This window comes from Camponotus floridanus, unplaced genomic scaffold (assembly GCF_003227725.1).
Source record: "Camponotus floridanus strain SB8 unplaced genomic scaffold, Cflo_v7.5 scaffold131, whole genome shotgun sequence".
Taxonomy (NCBI): domain Eukaryota; kingdom Metazoa; phylum Arthropoda; class Insecta; order Hymenoptera; family Formicidae; genus Camponotus; species Camponotus floridanus.
Window position 1 is genome coordinate 193,009 of NW_020229250.1, and position 20,384 is coordinate 213,392.

At 30.2% G+C, this 20,384-nt stretch overlaps 1 protein-coding gene across 3 annotated transcripts in view; it reads left to right on the plus strand.

The window, feature by feature from the left end:
• The window catches only part of LOC105252560 (protein sickie), a 161,887-nt gene that overhangs the window by 47,557 nt on the left and 93,946 nt on the right, over window positions 1-20,384 (plus strand). For 2 of the 3 annotated variants that reach the window (XM_020027934.2, XM_025406085.1), the window contains 2 exons: window positions 8,969-9,086; window positions 9,645-9,697. In XM_020027934.2, the coding sequence (XP_019883493.1) occupies window positions 8,969-9,086; window positions 9,645-9,697 (171 nt within the window). Of the gene's footprint in view, window positions 1-4,621; window positions 4,860-8,968; window positions 9,087-9,644; window positions 9,698-20,384 lie in introns of those variants that run through there. The other variant, XM_020027932.2, reaches the window with a different exon arrangement.

The following is a 20,384-nucleotide window of genomic DNA, read 5'->3' on the forward strand; positions in this document are numbered from 1 at the left end:
CTTTCTCGTCTCTCATTTTCATCGAACGCAGACGCGAGACGTGTTCCTCCCGCAAAATTGTTGCGTCGACGTAAGCCATCTGACCCCTCTTGTCATCATTGGGGTAAAGTGAAACTTACTCACTTTCTCCCGCCAATCAGTGTGAATTAGTCTCGCAACTTTCAACTGGCAGGATTTTTGTCCAACGAATATGTATTGAAATAAAAGTTGGAAAATAAAAATTTGAGAAAAGATTCTCGCGGAAAGAAATGATTAGTAATGTCAAATCTATCCAATTTAATATTTTTATAATATATATTTTTACATATACAATACATATACATACATATATATTAATAATAAATATATATTAATATATATATATATTAATATATATTAATAATAAATTATTAATAAAATATAAAAATATGATCAATATGTCAAATATTAACATAAAATAAAAACAATCATTTATATTAAAATTTATGTTTATATAGTAATACAAATCTATGATCTCATACATTATATGTATTTTTTAAAATAAACATTTTTATCAATTTTTTTCCTCAAAATATATAATAATAAGAATAAAGGCATTAAAGAATATATAATTAGAATAGGAAGGATTTTTAGTCTTTCCATAAGAAAATAAAGGGTGTAAAAGTATGTATTTACTATAGTTAATCTCAATCGATTTTCACTATCTTTCTCTTTGAAAAAAAAGCATATGAGTTTACCCCTGTCATCTCGTCTTCTTTTTTACTCGTGAAATCATCTCAGTTGTATCACGCAGGATAATAAAAAACGAACAGGATTACGCGACTAACGAGCCGTCAGACTGCCGTCAGTCGTCAGGAGCGAATTAATTATTGTCCTTTAACGGTTTCGTTTCCGGCTCCTGAGTTTTCGGCGTCGCCATCGTTCCAGAGGGATCTGTTGCAATATTCAATTTCATGCACCCTCTTTGCGCCATGGACCTGCCATCCCCGTGCCGAAGGACAATTATTATCGTTTGACTGTTCCCTCGAAAAATGTGAAATCCCTTCGGGATGCAAATTGTTGTGCCGGAAAAACCGTGAAGCCATCAGGAAAAATGTTTAAAAACGCAACTATTGATAATTCACGAATTCAGGTTTTAAGAGAGTTTATCACTCAAGTCATTGTGAAGTCAATTCGCGTAGATGCGCGATAGATCGTGTCGTCGTGTCATATCATAAATCTCGCACTTTTTGTATCTGTAATATATATATAATGCACGTCCGCTTTATAAAATGAAAAAAATTAAAAGGTGGGGGAAAAGATAATTTAAAAAATTCGGGAATTTAGAAAGAGAGAGAAAAGAGAGAGAGACAAATATACGAACTCTAATCATAAATAACAAAAATTGACTTAATTAAGAAAACTTTATCTTTAATTGTAAAACAACAGCAACGAGAAGATTGAAGGCATTTCTTTTTATTGAAAAATTATATATCTCGGAGAACCAGATATATACGTATATACATATGTATAAGTAATATTAGCAGAGATTGCGTGAAAATGCTCGCATGGCCAAGGGGATTCCGTCGTTCTGTAACGAGGACCGAATGGCAGCGGGGATACACGCACGAAACATGAACATTCCCGACAGGTGCGCGGATCGATTGCTATTCCGCGCGACTCGCGTACGAGCAGCATCATTAATTGTAATGCCGTCCATGGCGTTGCCTTTTAACGCGCGCGTCTAGTCGCGCGGCCGCGCGCGATGATCGGCGCCAAGTCGAATATCGACCAGTGCGTATTGTACACGCGGTTCCCACCGGCTTTTATCGATGCCGCGATACATTACGATTCCATGTGATGTCCTCGGCTTGACATCTAGGATGGCAGGGCCCGGAATAAAGAACAAAATTCGGCGCGAATTGTGCACTGTCAAATTACCAGACTTGCTGGAAACTTTGATATACAAAATTAAAATACGTAGAGAGATAAATTACAGGAAATAATATTTAATTACAGGAAATTTGTCTATGATACGATTTAATTTATAATCAATATATTAATACATTTAGTGAAAGAAACGGATTACTGAAATTGTAATTAAGATTATACTTAAATTAATTGGCAATGATGACCATTAAGAATTTTAGTTCTAATTCTATAAGAATTCTTAAGAATTCTTAATCATCGTTGAATAAGAAGCGCGAGCATTATGTATATTTGAAATTAAATTTTTTTAATTAAATTTTTTCTTTATTAAATTTTAGGATGAATTTTTTTCAATTATTGGAAAATTAAATCGGTAGTCGAACCGGTATCGAAGAAAAACTACATTATAGGATGCGATAGAGTGCGGTAGATTGTTGCAACAGAACAGAACGACTTCGCGACCTAATCAACGATGATTCCATAGATCGGTCATTGATGAATTTACTGCCTTCTGTTTGATTCCGTTAATTCGTTAATTCAAACGAAGACGCCCACGCAAACGACGACGCTCGCTTTACTCATCCTACTCTTCGACCGTCGCCGTCGTCCGCTCTTTCTTCCCTTCAACCGCCGAACCACGTCTCTCGTTTTCTATTTCCATCCCCCTTTACGCGTTATTTTCGCCCGCAGAGGAAATATATTGTCTTCCCGGAACATCGTCTCGCGTTTAACATTTTTTATTAGTTCTTCTTCCTCTTTATATTCTCCTTCATTCTCTCTACATCATGATACATTATACAATTTGATTATCTCTAGGTAAGCTTAAGGGATAATTGTTGCATATTCTAATATGTTTAATATAAATCAAAAGTAATATGTAGAATTACATATATTCAAAGATTGCAAAATTGATATTTCGTATAAGGATATCGAAACTTTTCCGATATATTATATACATTTGGCAATTATAAAATAACACTCTGGATGCTGTCTGGATAATTTTCCTGTCATGTAACTTGTACGTACCCCATATAACTTTAGAAGTATTGATTTTTATTGACATTTTTATTTTTTAACAAAGATGGTTTCTATTTTATTTTATATTTATTAGATCGCGTTGCACAATATATATCATAGATGTATATATGGCATTCATGTCAGTATATATAAAAAAATTATAATTTCAATACATTATATAATATTATATTTTATATACATTTTTAATATATATTGTAAAATCAAAATTAATTTCTCCGATACTATTCTTTGCATATATGCGGTTCTCTGATCATTTCTTTTGTTAGATCTTTTGAAGTTAGATGATAGAATTAAAGAATTGAATATATTTTCAAATTGATGCTGACTCGTGCGTTTATCGAGAAATTTTCTTTTTAATTTAATATCCTTACAGTTCTATCATTCTTTGACAGCTCAATGTAGTTTCTTCATCGTGTAAATCTTAAAATAGCAATCTTAAGATGTGTCACACTTTCTGATCGCATGCGTCATCATCATGATTCTCCTAGTTCCTTAATTTCTCGCGCTTTTGTATACATAAACATTTTTCATCAGAATATATTACACAATTTTGTGATCAACTAAAAATATGCAAAAAAAGATTAACATCATTATTATAAGATTAACATCATTATATAAATATGTGTGTGTATATAAAATTAATACAATTATGTAATTTATTAATTTGCAATTTTCTTTAAAATTCAAGATTAAAATGTCATTTTTAGTATACATATAATCGTTACATTAAATTGAAATTACATTTATAATTAATTTAAAAAATTTCTTTTAATTTTAATTATTTTTCGATTTAATTTTAATTATTATTAAATCGATTAAAATATATTGTTTTTAATAATAAAATAATTGTAAAAAAGACTCAATGATTGTCTAATACTACATACACACACATTATTACAAAATGTGTGATTATTTCAAACATTATTTTAAAGTTTATACAATAATGTAAAATTCTTTAAATTTCTATAACTATTCCAAATTTTTAAAACAGCATTACATCAAATTACAAAACATGTCAAAAATAAGGACGTAACTTGTTGATATTCTATAGTGAACTTTTGTAAATAGAGATACAGATAGAGATACATAGATAGAGTGAGAGAGAGAGAGAGGAAGAGGGAAAGTAGGAGAAGGAAGGGGAAATGAAAGAGATGATGAGAAGGGAGAGAGAAGAAGGAGAAGGCGCGAGAGATTGTATACCTACGAATAGAGAAGCGTGCGCTTCGTCGCTCGCGTATTCAGTTACGTCCGATGCGTCATGGTGTCGAGACGCTTCTGTGTTTCTTACAATGAATCGCGACGTCGCGAAAATCATCACGTCGTTCTGGAGATCGATCTGGAACGAGAGCTGCCTGACTGGCAAATTGAACAATTAAACGATTGAAATGCAATATTTGCAACTTAAAATATATAAAATGTACGTGTAAAGGAATTTTGCAGTGAGACGATATTAAGTAGAATGAATGAAATTAATATAATTATATGTAATCATATCAATCAAGCTTCTTTGAAATTCAGATCAATATCGTAACATTATTATGTAAATATCTTGACGTATATCTTTTTAATTTAAATTTCAAAAAAATAAAAGCGTTTTAGAAAAAAAAAACGATGTGCGAATTGTATTAAGTCAAAGGACTTTTTTATTGAAAGGAGCAAGAATAAAAATCAAAGGTCGAGGATATATCAAGGATTAATTTTAATTATAACGTGAATAGAACGCGATCGCAATTATGCATAATTATTGTGTGACGATTCGGTGCAAAGTGCAGAATACAATTACGATTCGCGAGAGATAATCACAGAGCACATTCGAATGACGCTGGAGCATCGCGGTGACCACCGGCGGCATCATGGCGTGTATCAGAGCGCCGAGATCCGTGCGCGGTTCCGTCGACGACATTAAGGCCGATTCCACGCGTAATATTGTACAGGTAACAAGTTTTTTCCTCTTGTCATATTTCTTTCGCCAAGAAACGGGTTTACAAATTTCCAAGTATTTCTATTTCAAAATTTACAAATTTCATTAAATTCACTTTTAATAATGAAACGAGAAGCAGTTTAATATAATCAAGAATATAATAAAGTTTTGCTCGAACAGTAATGTTACAGCGCTATACATCTATCTCTAACCATCTTGCTTATAAATATGGAGAGAAAGCTCTTTTATAAACATTTTTTTAATGTATCGTTTTGTATGTATGAATATCGAGTGAAAATAGTAAGCTCACTTTTTCCGAACGGACAGGTAAAATAAGATAAAACTAAATGAAAACTTGAATTGTGTTAGAATTTTAATGTTCTCTTCTTTTTAATGTTTTCTGTCTTAATTTAGATAAATATAATTGTTGTAATGAATGTATTTGTTATAATGAAAGTTAAATGAGACAAATCAATCTTATAAAACGCAAGTATGAATAGTTGAATAATCAGAGATATAAATTACAATAAAATTTTGGTCAGATTTGCAAAATTCTAATGTGCAACTCTAACGTATAAAATACGATACAACACGATACAAAAATGATAAAAACGGATTCATACAAAATAAACGAGAAAATATGTAAATAATGATTCTTTTTATTATAGAGACTAAATCTATAAAAGTTTATAATGTTAAGTTGTTATAATATTCCAAACAGATCACCATAAATATTTTGCAGGATGAGAAGATATTTTATGAGTTATTTTATTCTAAATAATCACTAAATAATGTTTAATATTTAAAAAGAGAATAAAATGTTATAAATCTCATACACACCACTGTCTTGTTGTAATGCTAACTAATATTACGATGGTAGAAAACACCTGATAATATAAAAATTTTGATTTTTTCATTATTATCTCTTAAATATTCTTTATATTTTCAAAAGATTAATTAAATTCATTTTGCGACGCGAAGTGTATAAATAATTGTATATACTATATACTCAATTACATTATACCTTTTTTTAATTATTTTTTTATATTTATTATTATCTGCATAAATTTTTGGAGAACAAATTTTGTATTTGAAGTCAAAAAAAGCCATATATGAAATAAAATCTCTTTCATCTCAATGAAACTTTAGTATACATACGTTTCGTTCGATCTTGCTTACACTTCTTTCATCTCGCTTTGTCTCTCTCTCTTTCTCTCTCTTGTTTTTTCCTACTGAATTATCGCGGGAAAGTCCTGGGATTTCATTGGAAAAGCGTGAAAAGATTCGGAGAAGCGACGACCCCATCGTGGCCGCCGTAATAATGGCGACCTGAAATCATGAAGCGAGTCTTCGTCCGCGTCCCTTCCGTTCGTCTCTTTGCACGCTTAAAAATAGTACGCGATGACTAACTCTCTCCTCTCCTCACTCTCTGTGCGGCTCCTGTCTTCCTCTCTTTCTCATCTCCACCACGTTTGTCTTTCCCTGCGCCTTCCAGCGTCCAGTGTTGTGAGCGAGTGCGCGCCTCTCTGCCTCTTCGGACAGACTCTCGAGAGTCGTTCGCTCGCTTGCACGCTTGCACGCGCTGAAAAGCCTGGCGCTCCGCCAGCACGGTAAGCGCGTCGGGACAATTCATGCTTCCTGGCATGATTTATGTCCCCGATGTTCTTATAAAAATACTTATAAATAAAGATTTTTTTTAGAAAAATAATGATTTCTCATACAAAAAAATTACTTGTAATTGAACATGCGATTAATGATGCAAGATTGAAATCTTACGGGATAATTAGTGACGCGAGTGAAATTCATAATGTGCATTCGACGAAATATAAACATTTGAAATAATATTTTAAATATTATTTGGATCAATTTGATCCAACAAATGTATATCATTATTTTTCTCTACCTTTATTTTTCTCTCTCTTTCTCTCTTTCTGCCTCCATTCAAAGATCCGATAAATAAATAACATGTATAGTGACAATCGTGTATCCGCACTATAAAATAGTAGATGAAAAAAGCAGAGAGGAAATAAATACGGTGGACGGGTAGAAAGTCGCGTGTTAATAAACGTAAATGTATATGCAGTTGTGTAGAGTTGCAAGCAATAGGAAATAACACCTATGTGACATATATGAATCGCCACTCGTATGATGAAACAGCAAATGAATGCGTTGCCTGTTGTTTTCACTGAACGAGAAAATGATGAGAAGAGAATCAATAATTAATTATTGTTGCATTCACCTTCATTGACGAATGACGGATATTTGTCGCATATTACGCAAGTATACATCTTTATAATAAATTGAGATTTGTGACGTCATCAATATACTAATTAATTTATTATATACTAATTATTTTATGATTAGATTATATACTAATTAAAATTTTATTCATTGATTAAAAATTTATCGCCTAATTGCAGATGCGATCTGTAAAGTATATAAATGATATAATAATCAGGATTGGTATTCCAATTAGAGATTGAGATTTAAGGAATATTTTAGTAATAAATTTAAAAACTTTTTTGTGATAATAAGATAAATTACGATAACGACATGACAGATTTCCAAAGTACATTTTTTCATAAAATGCTTGTTAATTTCATAAAATGCTTGTTAATGTCTTTTTTGCGTTATCATCTTCTCATTTGAAATAATTATATACGAAATGCATAATACTTTATATCATATACGACATTATATCATATGCGACTACCTTAAAGATATTGTTTTATTAAAATTTTACTTACAATTAGTTTCTGTTTATTGGAATTTATTTTATTATTATAATTTTCTATAAAGAATTATATAATAATTCTCTTATTAAAATTTTTTATCAAAAAAAATATTTATTAATATTTATTAAATTTTATATTGTATTGAATGAAATTTTTGTTATATTAAATATTATATGAAGAAATTTTTGGGAAAATAAAAATTAAGAAAATCCATCAACGGAATTAAACAGGGCTCAGCGCAAAGTTAATATTTGTAAAGTACATATGTATTAAAGGCAAGATTAGATATGCTAGGCGAGATGCGAATAAGGAAATATCTTGCGAGAGATTCTTCGAGGTGAAGAGATTCCTATCACGCCAAATGGCATTCTTCACTTTACTTCATTTCGAATAGCATAGTGTTAGCTGTGTAATTTATACAAGTTTGACTAAAACTCGACACAGCAGAAATATTTGTTAGAATCTTTCGTATTTTTATTCACAAAATTATTTTTAAGATAATAAAATTAGTTAATTTCAAGAAATCCTCATTTCGGAAACGAAAAATTGTTTTGCAAAATATTTGCGTGCACGTTCTTGTGTGATTATTTATTATTTCATTAATAACATTCGTAGAGCTAGAAGGAGCATAACGGAAAAGTAATAATTGGCGTGCAATTGCAATACGAAAGAATAATCGATCTATCGACCATTAAGTCTGCTTCAGTACAGTATATGTTTTTCTCTCTTTCTCTTTCGTGATTGCCTTTAATTCACCGAACTATACTCTTGATGCAGTGATCAATTGATCAAACATAATTATTGCCATGAAATGCAATGTATTATACTTAAGAGTGCACGCAATTTTCCACATAGTATTACAATGCATATATATATATATATATATATATATATATATATATATGTATATACATATAAAATCCGATTCAATTACTCTACGCATATTTTCTTATTATTAAAAGATGCAAAAATGAATCTAGTACTGTACATATGTACATTATCCACATGTTTGATAATTGAATTTTGAACAATATCTGAAATGAAAAATATTTGTTGCAAATCAGGATGGCAATACAAATAAAAATAACTCGCGAAGTTTTTTTTATCAAGCGATAAAATGATTTTAATTATAGAAAGTCAGCAGTAAAGAAATATCTCTAAATAATTTTACTACTAAAAACAAAAAGTATAAATGTAGACAAAAGATATTGTCTTTAGACAGTCCTTGACTATGGCTATGTGAATAACGTTTACGATTTGTCTGCAAACTATATTGCATTTGTATGTGTATATAATTTATATATACATATATATGTTTATATAGCAAGTAACTTTATATAATATTTTATTTAATTGTAAGAATAAAACACTAGTCTTAATATTTCAGATCTATACGGATTGGGCGAATTATTACTTGGAACGAGGAGGTTGCAAGAGGAGAGTGATCGATCTCCAAACTGATCTCTGCGACGGTGTCCTTTTGGCTGATTTGGTGGAGGCTGTTAGTAAGTGTCTTTATTTTTGTTTATTTTTCAAAAATTATATAATTATCTAAGTATATCTAAGTAATTATCTAAGTATATATCGAGAAAAGAATGAAAAAAATATTTAAGAAAATATTACATATCCATTATAATGTGTTTGTATGTATGTGCAAATCTGCACAAATTATATTCATAAATTGTATTTATAAATTATAATTTTTAAAATTAATTAATTTATTATTTTGATACAAATAATAGGGAAACATTTATATGAAATAAATAAAAATTTAGTTATAACATTTTTTTACATTAATAAAGATTGACGCATAAAACTAGTCGGCGAGTTATGACGAGTTGTTAAATCTATGATTCGCTTAACAGTACCGAATCATCGTTTATGGCATTGGACAGTTATTCGTAACATAACATAAATTTGCAGTAAAGTCATTACCGCATAGCATACGATAGTCACGTGCTGTATGTACGTGCGTACCATATGCAATTTGTTGGAATGCCCGTTAGAGGCCTAAATTTAAAAAAAAATAATTTCTAAATTAATGATTATCTTTCTTGTTGCAGCTAATCAAAAAGTGATCGACGTAAACCGGAAACCGAAAAACGCTCAACAAATGGTGAGTGTACATACTTTTTGAAACTAAATATTATTTTTTATTCAAATAATGAAAAGAATATTAGATATATTAAAATATTATAAAAATGTTGCAGTTAATTAATATTCTATATGTTATCTATATTTATCAAATATAGTAAAAACGATTACGACTTAAATTTCAAATTAATTGTACTTGAAGGGAGTGCTAATTGTTTAATTATACGAGAAGTGAAATTCTCAGATTGTAAGTAAGAATTGATCGGCTCGAAAATTCGAACAGATCGTACGCGAGACTTTCTCGAAGAAGCAAATTTAAGAACCATCCGTTCTTTAAAAATAGAGAGCAGTTCTCGCCGGTTAGGATGCGCAGATAAAATCAGTGCAACGACGCACATACGATGCACCATAGATCACCATCCGCACTTTTCTTCGGGGAATATGTACTTAGAATAACGCACGAATTTTTCTCGAAAAATATGTAGTATCAATTTTTAAATTATTAATCTTAGTTTCATAGACGTCTTTAATTCATTAAGACGATTATATAATTTTCTATTTATTTATTTACATTTTATTTCTTTTAAAATTCTAAACTTAATTATTTGTTTTAATTAACTTGATACTCTAGTTCTTGAATTATATTAGAATATGTTTTTTTTTTATTTGTGATATTTTAACTTTTATTTTTTAGTTAATTTATTTACAATATAATTTCGAAAAATTAAATATATTGCACTCGAATATCTTGACTAACATACTGTTTCGGAATAATAGATTTTCGAAGTTGTGTATCTTTGTAAAACTATTAACGATTTTGTGAATTGTTAATAGTTTAACAAAATACAAAATTCTTCTTATATAATGATATATATTATATAATATAATTGTAATATAAATATTATCAATTAAATCTTTGTTATAATATAAGTGCGTAATAATCATATTTTATAATAGTACATCCCCACTGTGAGATAAATCTGCGCCTAGTCTGAGAAAAACGATCACTTGGATCTCAGATTGGCATTTTATAGAAACGCCGCGGCAAAAGGATTCGCTTAGAATTTCGCGTAACCTCTGACACGCGCGTTTTATACCTGCGATTAAACATCTGGCTCCTCTAGGGATTCGCGGCTAATTAAAAGCTATTAATTATAACATCTCGTTATGTCCTTATTCATAAGTATATATGTCATATGTTCGCTATTTATTGCTTTTTCTTCTAACGAATGTGATATTTTATCTGAGTTTTCTGTATGAAAATAGTTATAAACCGTTTAAAATTTAAAATTTATCAAAAATACAATCTGGATTAAAATTTTAAAATAAAATTTTAAAAATTCATATTTTAATATCTTCTGAATTTAAAAAAATCATATTTTCATTTTAAATTACACTACAAACATTAAAATTAATGATATATATTACCAGAATTTGAATAAGCATTTTCCTTGCATTAATTTTCTTCTATTTTCTGTAAATTTTCTAAGAAACTGAAATATTTTTTTTATTATTATAGCATTTGACAAAATATTAGGAAACATGCAATAAAATTTCAAAATGGATAGCTTTTTGTTCCGTAACATTATAAAAATTCCATTCTTGGAGGCAATCCTTCAATTTGTATCCTTTGAGCAAGAGTATCGCGCGTTGACTCAGGATTATGCAAATCGGGAACACGAGAAGGTATCATTCTATTTGAGAAAGAGAGAGAGAGAGAGAAATGTAACTCAACTGCGTATCTCGATCTATACATCCGGATGTGACGTGTCTCGTTTTCCTAGCGAGATGCACTTAGAATCCATAAAATTCGTATCCTTTTCCTCTCATGTCTTTTTCTGCTCGATCATTTTCTCTCTCATATTTTTTACGATTAAAAATCTAATATCAAATGTTTTTTATTCAATCTTCGTATTTATAAATAGTGATGAATTATAAATTAGAAGCATTTACATATTTCTTTGTTCTGTTTATAATAAATTAATGTCAAAGATGCAAAAATTTTAAAGTTATATAATATAATATATAAATATAATAATTAAAATATATAATAAAATATATAAACATGATTAAAAATATATATACGAATATAATTTCTAAAAATAATAAAATACAATTATATAAAATTATATATATATATATATGAAACATGCAGAACAAATGACAGTAAAAAATTATTTTTATATTTTTGAATTGAACAAAATTCCAAATATGACTCTTCAGTTCTTTGGCAGAAACTCAATAATTAATTAAACTAGCAAATTTTGCACATAACTTTTAATAGCTATGTAGTATAAGCTTCACATTACTCTAGAATTAAATTCACGTTGACATTTTGAGAACATAGGTGACGTAAAACTTCTCGAAGTCTTCTCTGTAGTTTTGTTCTTACCTTCAATCGAGTAAGTAACAAAAGTGAGACTAGGTAGTCGGTTTTCGTAGAGAGAAGTCGCTTTTCCAATTTCGCGGTGTTGAGGGTGGACGCTAAGGAAAGGAGAAGGGCTCCGGTCTATAATTAAAAGCAAGCCAAGCACACGCGCCACGCACCATATGTACACGGTGATTCATAATGATAAGTGAGGACAATCTATCGAGGTAGACAAATAAACCCATATTATTAAATAATTAATCGAGGCTAAAAAATCTTTTTTTATCATTAAAGAATATTTTTTATTGAAAACCTTATTAATTAGTTAAGTATTAATTTTATGTAATTTAGGGCAAAATTTATTTATAATTTTTTTACTTAAGTACATAAATATCATTCGGTATATTTTACATATATGTATGTATATCTATATACATAATATATGTATGTATCTATATACATAATATAATTTTGTCATAAATGTTTCACGCTACGTTTTCAATTTCTTGGTGTCATTAGTGATTCATGAAACAAGCTGTAATTGAGTCGAATCACGAGTTTTTCTCTCTGGTCCGCAGCACGCGACTTACAACTCGTTGTTGGTTTACAATTCGTACGCACTCTTGTGACACGTACAATAGCGTACGGAGTGAAACGTGCGTTCTCCGTGCTTCGCTAAGCAAACCGGAAACGTCCGATGGTTGCATAAGTCGGTATTATGCATCATAGAGATGCGGTCCATTCTCTTATTATCAACCAGCCACATCGATCCTTTCACTTGTCAGTTCTTGTTCATTGAGAGGAAAAAATTCGAAAATTAAAAAGAATGAGACTTTAATTTTTTTAATAAAATCTAAAAGAAAGTTTAGAATTTTATTAAATAATTAACAAAAGTGTACATAACACAAGTTAACAAAAGTCTAGATTTTTTAAATTAAAAGGCAAATGTTTAGATCTCTAAATTATTGATACTAGAATTCTAGAGTCTAAGACTCTTTTGATGGCTCGATTCCGGTTTAATTACGATCGTGGACCGAAAGCGTTAATTCTCCTCATCAAAAAGATTCGCCCGTTTTTTTCCACATAAATTTGTTTCTCGCAGTATAATCGAGTTCTCATCCTCGCGCTATCCCTCGGTCGTTGATGTTGTTTTGATGATTAAAGAGCCGGCTAAACTCGAACTTAAACCGGAACTGTTATTACATCTCTGGCCAGCATTGGGCCATTGCAATCTATTTCTATTTCGCGGAGAATCTACTCTCAAGAGAGAGCGAGATGAGTCATTTCATATATTGGTCAACCGCACCGGTCTCTTTAAGTCGATGACGATACTTACGAAATATATTTTCAAATAATTTTATCAATGCGTGTGTCAAATAACAAATATTGCAATATTTTCGAATTATTTAAAATTATTATAAATTTCAAATTTAAAACATGTAGAATCGTGATGCAATTTATTTGTAAACGAGGTAACACTATAAAGCCAAAGACCGCATTTAAGTAAACGCGTTTGATGATCAAGCTCTTTAAAAATCGATTATTCGATTATTTAGATTAGGAAAGCGTGAACAAGTGTTAGGGGAGGTGTTGGGCGCTGGACACGCTGAAAATGCCGCAGGTGTCCTAGATACGAGTTAGTATACATTTGTGAACTCCATGAATTGAAAGAGGAAGCCGACGAGAAAAGGAGGAAATACGTAGGCGCGGTTTCCCGGTAAGATCGCTTTGTGAAAAAAAAAAGAAAGAAACGTTCTAGGCCGTATTTCCTCTTTGAGAGACTGAAAAGCCTGTCGTACACATCGGGTGTCTCTAAAAACTTGCATTTCTATCTCATCTCGGATAAATTAATAAGAATTCCAATAAAACCTTATACAAGTCTAATGTTTACTTTTTTGATTAAATTAAATTTTTCTTTTAGTTTAATTAACTAAAATTAATATGTCTCTATAATTAATATTCATTTATAAGTTAATTTATAAATTTATATTTACTATTTATTTTTTTTTATTATCATGTAGAGATTGATTTTTTTTATAGAATTGGTTTTAAATTGAAAAATTTAACCGTTTATTCGTGGATTATTTTTCTTTTCGATATAAATATAATTTTTCTGTTATCAGATGACTTGACTTTTTCATACAAAAATTCCTGCATAAAAATAATTGATCGTTTATATCGTTATTTGATACATAACTTGATTAATTAATATTCGTCGTCGTTAATTATCATGCTTAAAAATATATCTTTATATTTATTGTAAATTAATTAATAGACAAAATGCCAAAGAAATAAAGACAATGTTCACGTTATATGTGTACATACTTTCTTTATTACTATTCCATTTATTATCCGGTCGTGGGGACAGATTGCTTTTCACAATTATCCAGTGCATTTTCATCGATCCTCTACATGAATATGATGTTGCGAATGATTCGGAATGCAATATTCCCCTGACGTAGCATTGCATTCTTCGTGTTCGAACTGACTCATGCTTAATTCCATTTTAACATTGTAATTCTTTATTTTCCACAATTTCACATTGAAAAAATGGCAATGCTTTATGGTTATGCGATATTTATTATCATGCGTGAATTAATATTGGTTTGCTTTCTCACTTTCTTTTTTTTCTCTTTTGAATAATTGTATAACTTTATTTATTTTAAATTAAATCGTTAAATAAATTACATACAAATAATTATTTGTAAAATATACCAATAATTAACAAATTTTAAATAATATTTTTATATATTTTGAATACTTAATTATTGTTATTTATTTAATTATACATATATTTATATAATTATACATATATATAGTTTACTCTCTTATTTAACAAAATTTTTAAATTTCTTAACTTTGATTAATAAACTCTTCATGTAACTCTTGGTCAATTTCACTTTAATATATATTTTGTAAGGCAAAACATATTTAACGTAACAAGGACTTAAAAATAATTCAACGCATTCTGGAAAGAGACATTGCGTCGATACTTCCGGCCGTTTGTCAACGCACAAGCGAGCGGGTTCGTTTTCAAAAGTTAATGAAGTTCCCGTGAAAGCCGATAAATTGTTACATTGTCGGCTGACGGGCTGGCATGTTCGTGAAAGATTCAGCGATTCGATTCGCGGTGTCTTGGTGAATGAGCCGACCGCGGGAAAAAAAAGCCGCACCTCTTTCGAGATCCTGTCTGCATAGTAACCTTCTAAATACACAATATACTGAGTAAATTGGATGGAAATACGCAGATTACAAATGATCAAACGCTTTTCCTTTTCCTTGAAAAGGAATAATTTGGATCCTTGAGGGATTGAAAGTTGATGTGAAGAAAAAGCTTAAATCTTTTTTAAATATTTTTTTCTTGAATTATTTTCTTGAATCTAATTTGTTTAGATAATTGAAAGTTATTGTGAAAAAAAGCTTAAATCTCTTTTAAATCTTTCGATTGCTTTCGGAAGCAATTTATGCTTTCGAAAGCATAAATTCTTTAATCTTTGAATCCTTGAAATTATATTCTCAAGTGAAGCGGTTTTGGATCGTTTTAGAAATAAACGATTATAAATTCACGTATTCGGGTGTGTTTGTGAAACATACTTGGAAGTTGGAGTTACAACATGAGGCTGACAATGTCATTAATCGTTTTCGGAACAATTTTTAAACTTGCATTAAATTTTTGAAGCTTTAAAAATATTAGTGTTGGAACAGTAAAACGTGAGGACTTTTCTTTTAAGTACTTTAGAATTTGAAAAACTTAAAACTGTGTAATATTTCAGAATCTTAGTATCCTGATCTGAGAACTCTGAAATTTTTGAATATCTAGATATTTAGTTTTTTAATATTTTTTTGTTATTTAATCATATTGTTGGTTTATAGACTTATCTTACAAATTGACAATATTATTGTTTGATTGAGCATCATATTGTGTTGTTTGTGAAATAAATTTATTTATAAAACATTGAATTATATAACGACATATATTGAGTTGCGCGATATGATACAAATTAACCCCACTCGCAATCCGCTGACCACGTGGATACCTGGACTCTCTAGGCTCTCACACTTGGAAAGCGTTCCCACTACTTGGCGATTGCTCTTTTTTTCCTTTTTGCCTTCTCCGCAGTCTGTTAACGTGGTCTCTGTTCGGCCAATTGCGGTGTGGCTTACCTCGACCTCGTGTATCCGTCTATGCGTCTCTCTGTCTCTCATCGCTTAGTATCCCACGAGTGGTCCAGCAGTGCGGATGCTGGATCGATTCTCGCGTTCAGAAAGCGCGCCAAATGTGTCAATAGAGAAATCAATTATATTAAATATTATCAGGATGAAATTCCGTTAACGCAATGTTAATTAGCAAGTTGATGATAATTGTTGTGTGATTTATATTTTCTTCATGTGGTTGATGAGTAAATGGAAGTTATCGTTTCAGTAAGGTAACATTGTCAATTGAAATAATGTTCATTTTTAACTTTATATATGGAAACTTAATTTCTGTTCTTATATATATATATAAAATTATTAGTTTTAATATTAAATACTTCCGTCAAACGTTAATATGGTTTGCACTGAATCTTTTGTAAAAAAAAGATCAATTTTGAATTCAACGACGAATCTCTCAATCGTGTTTATCGCGATATCCCCTTTAAAAAACTAATTTGCGTGTTTGAAACATAAACAGATTCAGGATACGGGTATTACCCAGATATGCCACATGAGCATGTGTTTTCTATCTTTTCTCAGTTAATGTTTCGTAAATGTTCGACTAGCACGTGCTGGCACGAGGCGAAGAAGCTTTTTACCTTCTCGCTCTCTCTTTCTTTCTTCATTCTTCGCGAATGAAAAAATTATCAATTATTTGATTTGATCATAGTTTACTTCCATCTTCGCGAATAATTGGAGTATTTAAATAGTCGTCGCAAGATATCAATATTCGGATAATTTCGACATGGATTGACTGATAAGTTTATTTCAAGTATCATCTTAAAGCATATTATGTCTCTTTGGAATTTTTAAGATATTAAAAGAAAAAACTTTTACTAGACACTAAAACTTATTAAACTGAATACTAAAAGTAAAATTCCAAAATTTAATACAGTAAAAGTATTTTTTTATTTTAATATTATATTTTTAAATTAAACTTGCAGAGAATAAAGAGGTAAATTCGCGGATAATAAATTAAATATGCAAAGCTATTAATATGATGAAATGATTTACATTATAACATTTTGCTTCATAGCGATTTATATGATATGCTTTGAGGTCACACTTTAGACTATAAAAAATTAATGGCATCGAAACGCCGATTATTAAATGCCGAGATTAAATGCTGTAAAAAGCAATCATTTTAGTTCTTGAGAAAAACTTCTCTGGTCTTTCAAAAGATTTTTTAAATGTTTTAAGATTTTACATTATTCATATTTTAATTAATTTAATCTCTTGTTTGACAGATCAATGTCTACAATATATTTTTTTCTACAAAAATATGAATAAATATAAATATCAGTACATTTACTATAAATATAAATATAATTTTCTCCTCTCTTCAATCTAGTTTTAATTCAACTATTTTAAGATTCGTTTATTGGATCTACAATAGATAAGAAGTCGAAATAGCGAACCATCAAAATCACAGAAGGTCGATTTGATCGCGAGGAACAAACAACGGTCTGAGTTGTCAGTCAAAACCAGCAATGATACTCGCCCAGTTAATAAAGTGGTCGTTAATCGGCGACGACAACATGCCATAGTAAATTCTCCTTTCTTAACTAAGTCCGACCCCTTGACACATCCGAAATGGTTACATTTGCTGTATTTGTTGAGTGAGTTCATGCAAATGCATTTTCGGCGAAATTACTCAAGAAAATCTATTGAAATATAGACGAGACCGTTAATAAAAAATCCTTGATTGAAAGATAATTAATTACATCAATGTATACATTTACACGTTTAGAGAATGATATATTCTTTAATGTCCAAATTCCTTGAATTTTTCATCAAACATAGCGTGTCTGTAATATATGTTTAATATATTTGTCAATTTTTTTATTAAATTATTTTTTTATAATTAAATCTAGGAATATAATTAAATAGGTAGGGGAGTGGAGCATGCTGCGTTGCAAAAAAGGCGACAAGGCGATAAACAAACCGTGTGAGCGAATGAAGATTAAACGACGACTTCGTGCGACCCGCGGGCGCGTTTTATTAAATTATTATCGCCATTTATGAGTCGAGCCTGTTCGGGATCGGACAACATTAATAAACAGCCGCGAGAGATCGGCCGCAATGTCAAATTGCCTCTTAAAAACGAGCGTAAAGCAAATTGCATAAGTGGCAAGGTACTCGCCGACCAATCGTAACATCGTACCCGCTATGCACTGCTACTGTGCATGTTGTATGTATTCTTTCTTTTATGTGGTCGCATACCTGCGACCGACCAGGGTCTTTCGTGTAAATCGCTGCCGACTTCCGCCGTTGCAGAAAATTGCGAAGTCTTATTATACAGATGCGACCTTGAGGTGGGAAAATAGACAATTATTATCGTTGGGTTTTCAAGAAGATCGGGCATTCGTATAGTATAATTATGTGATATTACCAATAATTACAATAATAATTAATTTTTGTTATTTCTTACTGCGCGGCAATTTAAAAAATCTATATTTTGATATATTATTTTATAACCAACATTATATTATTAATATATTACGGTGAAGTACTATTTTAATTATCATTTGGATTTTAATATAATAACACAATAACGATAATAATATTTTTTTATCTCTGACTTTCCTTCTCTGTCCTGCAATTTAGAAACGGATAAAATAATAATAACGCATTTTTATTACATAAAAGGAAAAAATTTTATTAATATCAAAAATATTAATATTATAAATGTAAACAAATACACAGATTTATACACAATAAAGCGGAAACGAGAAAGATAGAGTGAGAGAGAGAAATGAATAAAATATGTCACGTAAAGTATATATTTCATTTAAAGTCAAATCATCATGGACATTTCTTATCTCTTCTACAACTATTTCAACTATTCGACCTCGTAAATTATTCCACACAAGCATTCCACGCACGTCGAGCAGTGCTCACAAGCATTCGTAGTGCACTATTCTGTTTTCGACATGCATCAAACGAACTACAATGTACGAATAGACGTGCGATCACGATTGATGTATTTATAATCCTGTTGCTTTTTGGCGGTAAGGCGTAAATGCCGCATTTCAATTTCGATTGCAATACTCAGCCGTTGGAAATTTACTCACCCGTTACATTGCATACGCGTTGCAAGCGCATCTACAATTAGTGTAATTGTTAACACGCGGCATTTCGCTTATGCGAATTTGTCGTTTCTTGCCGTTTGCAATTGTATGTTAGATTATTGCGGATGAAGCTTTGTCGAGAATCATGCGGTTTGATCACGAGGATTAACGATACATTTTGAAGAATGATAAATAAACTTGTGTGTATAGAATAGATTTTTATAAGTTGTAAAGTGAATAAATTATAAGATGCATTAAAATAAATCCATTAAAATACAAATTTGTAAATTAGCATTAAAATTCTTTTGCGTATAAATTAAAATATGGATTATTCCAAGAATCGCAGATAAAATTTATATTCCAAGTCGTTTGAAAAGCTATTTTTATGATCAGCATCAATTTTTCCTCTTCCATTCTTAAGTCTTTCATTCTTATGTCTTTTCCTCCTAGATAACTGAAAGATCATTAGAATTCTACACGTACATCGGTTTTAAGAAGTTCTGGTGAGTCGCACAGAATTGGTTTTTCGCTGAAAGATCGAGTCATCCGCACGTCACTCTTGCAAATTTTAACGCATGTCCGATCAAATTGCGACAAGAGGCCGGGATAGAAGGACACGACATACAAGTAGTTTTTTAATAATACCGAAAATGGAAAACTAAATGTGCGAAATGTGTTGGCGAACCTTTATTCGCAATTTTGACAAATCTCGAATATCGTATCTCTTTTTATACAAAAGTAACGCTGAATAAATTAGAATTTATATATATCATAAAAATTTTGATGTGAAAGGCGTGATTACGAGCCGTAAAAGATCTTAGAAGATCCTAGAAGAAGAATTAATTGCATGTACAAAATATATGTGATATGCATATGTATAAACTTAAATAATATTATTATACAAAAATATTTTATTGAGATGCTTTTAAAAGTTTTGCAGTTTTTAAATTTAAAATTTAAAAAACGTGCATTGTATTTTTTTGTAATTAATTGATTCTCTCTTGAATAAAAGAACTAAGCCATATTCCGAATCTTGGAATTATTAAATTATTTTTTCAATTACAAATAAATTAGGA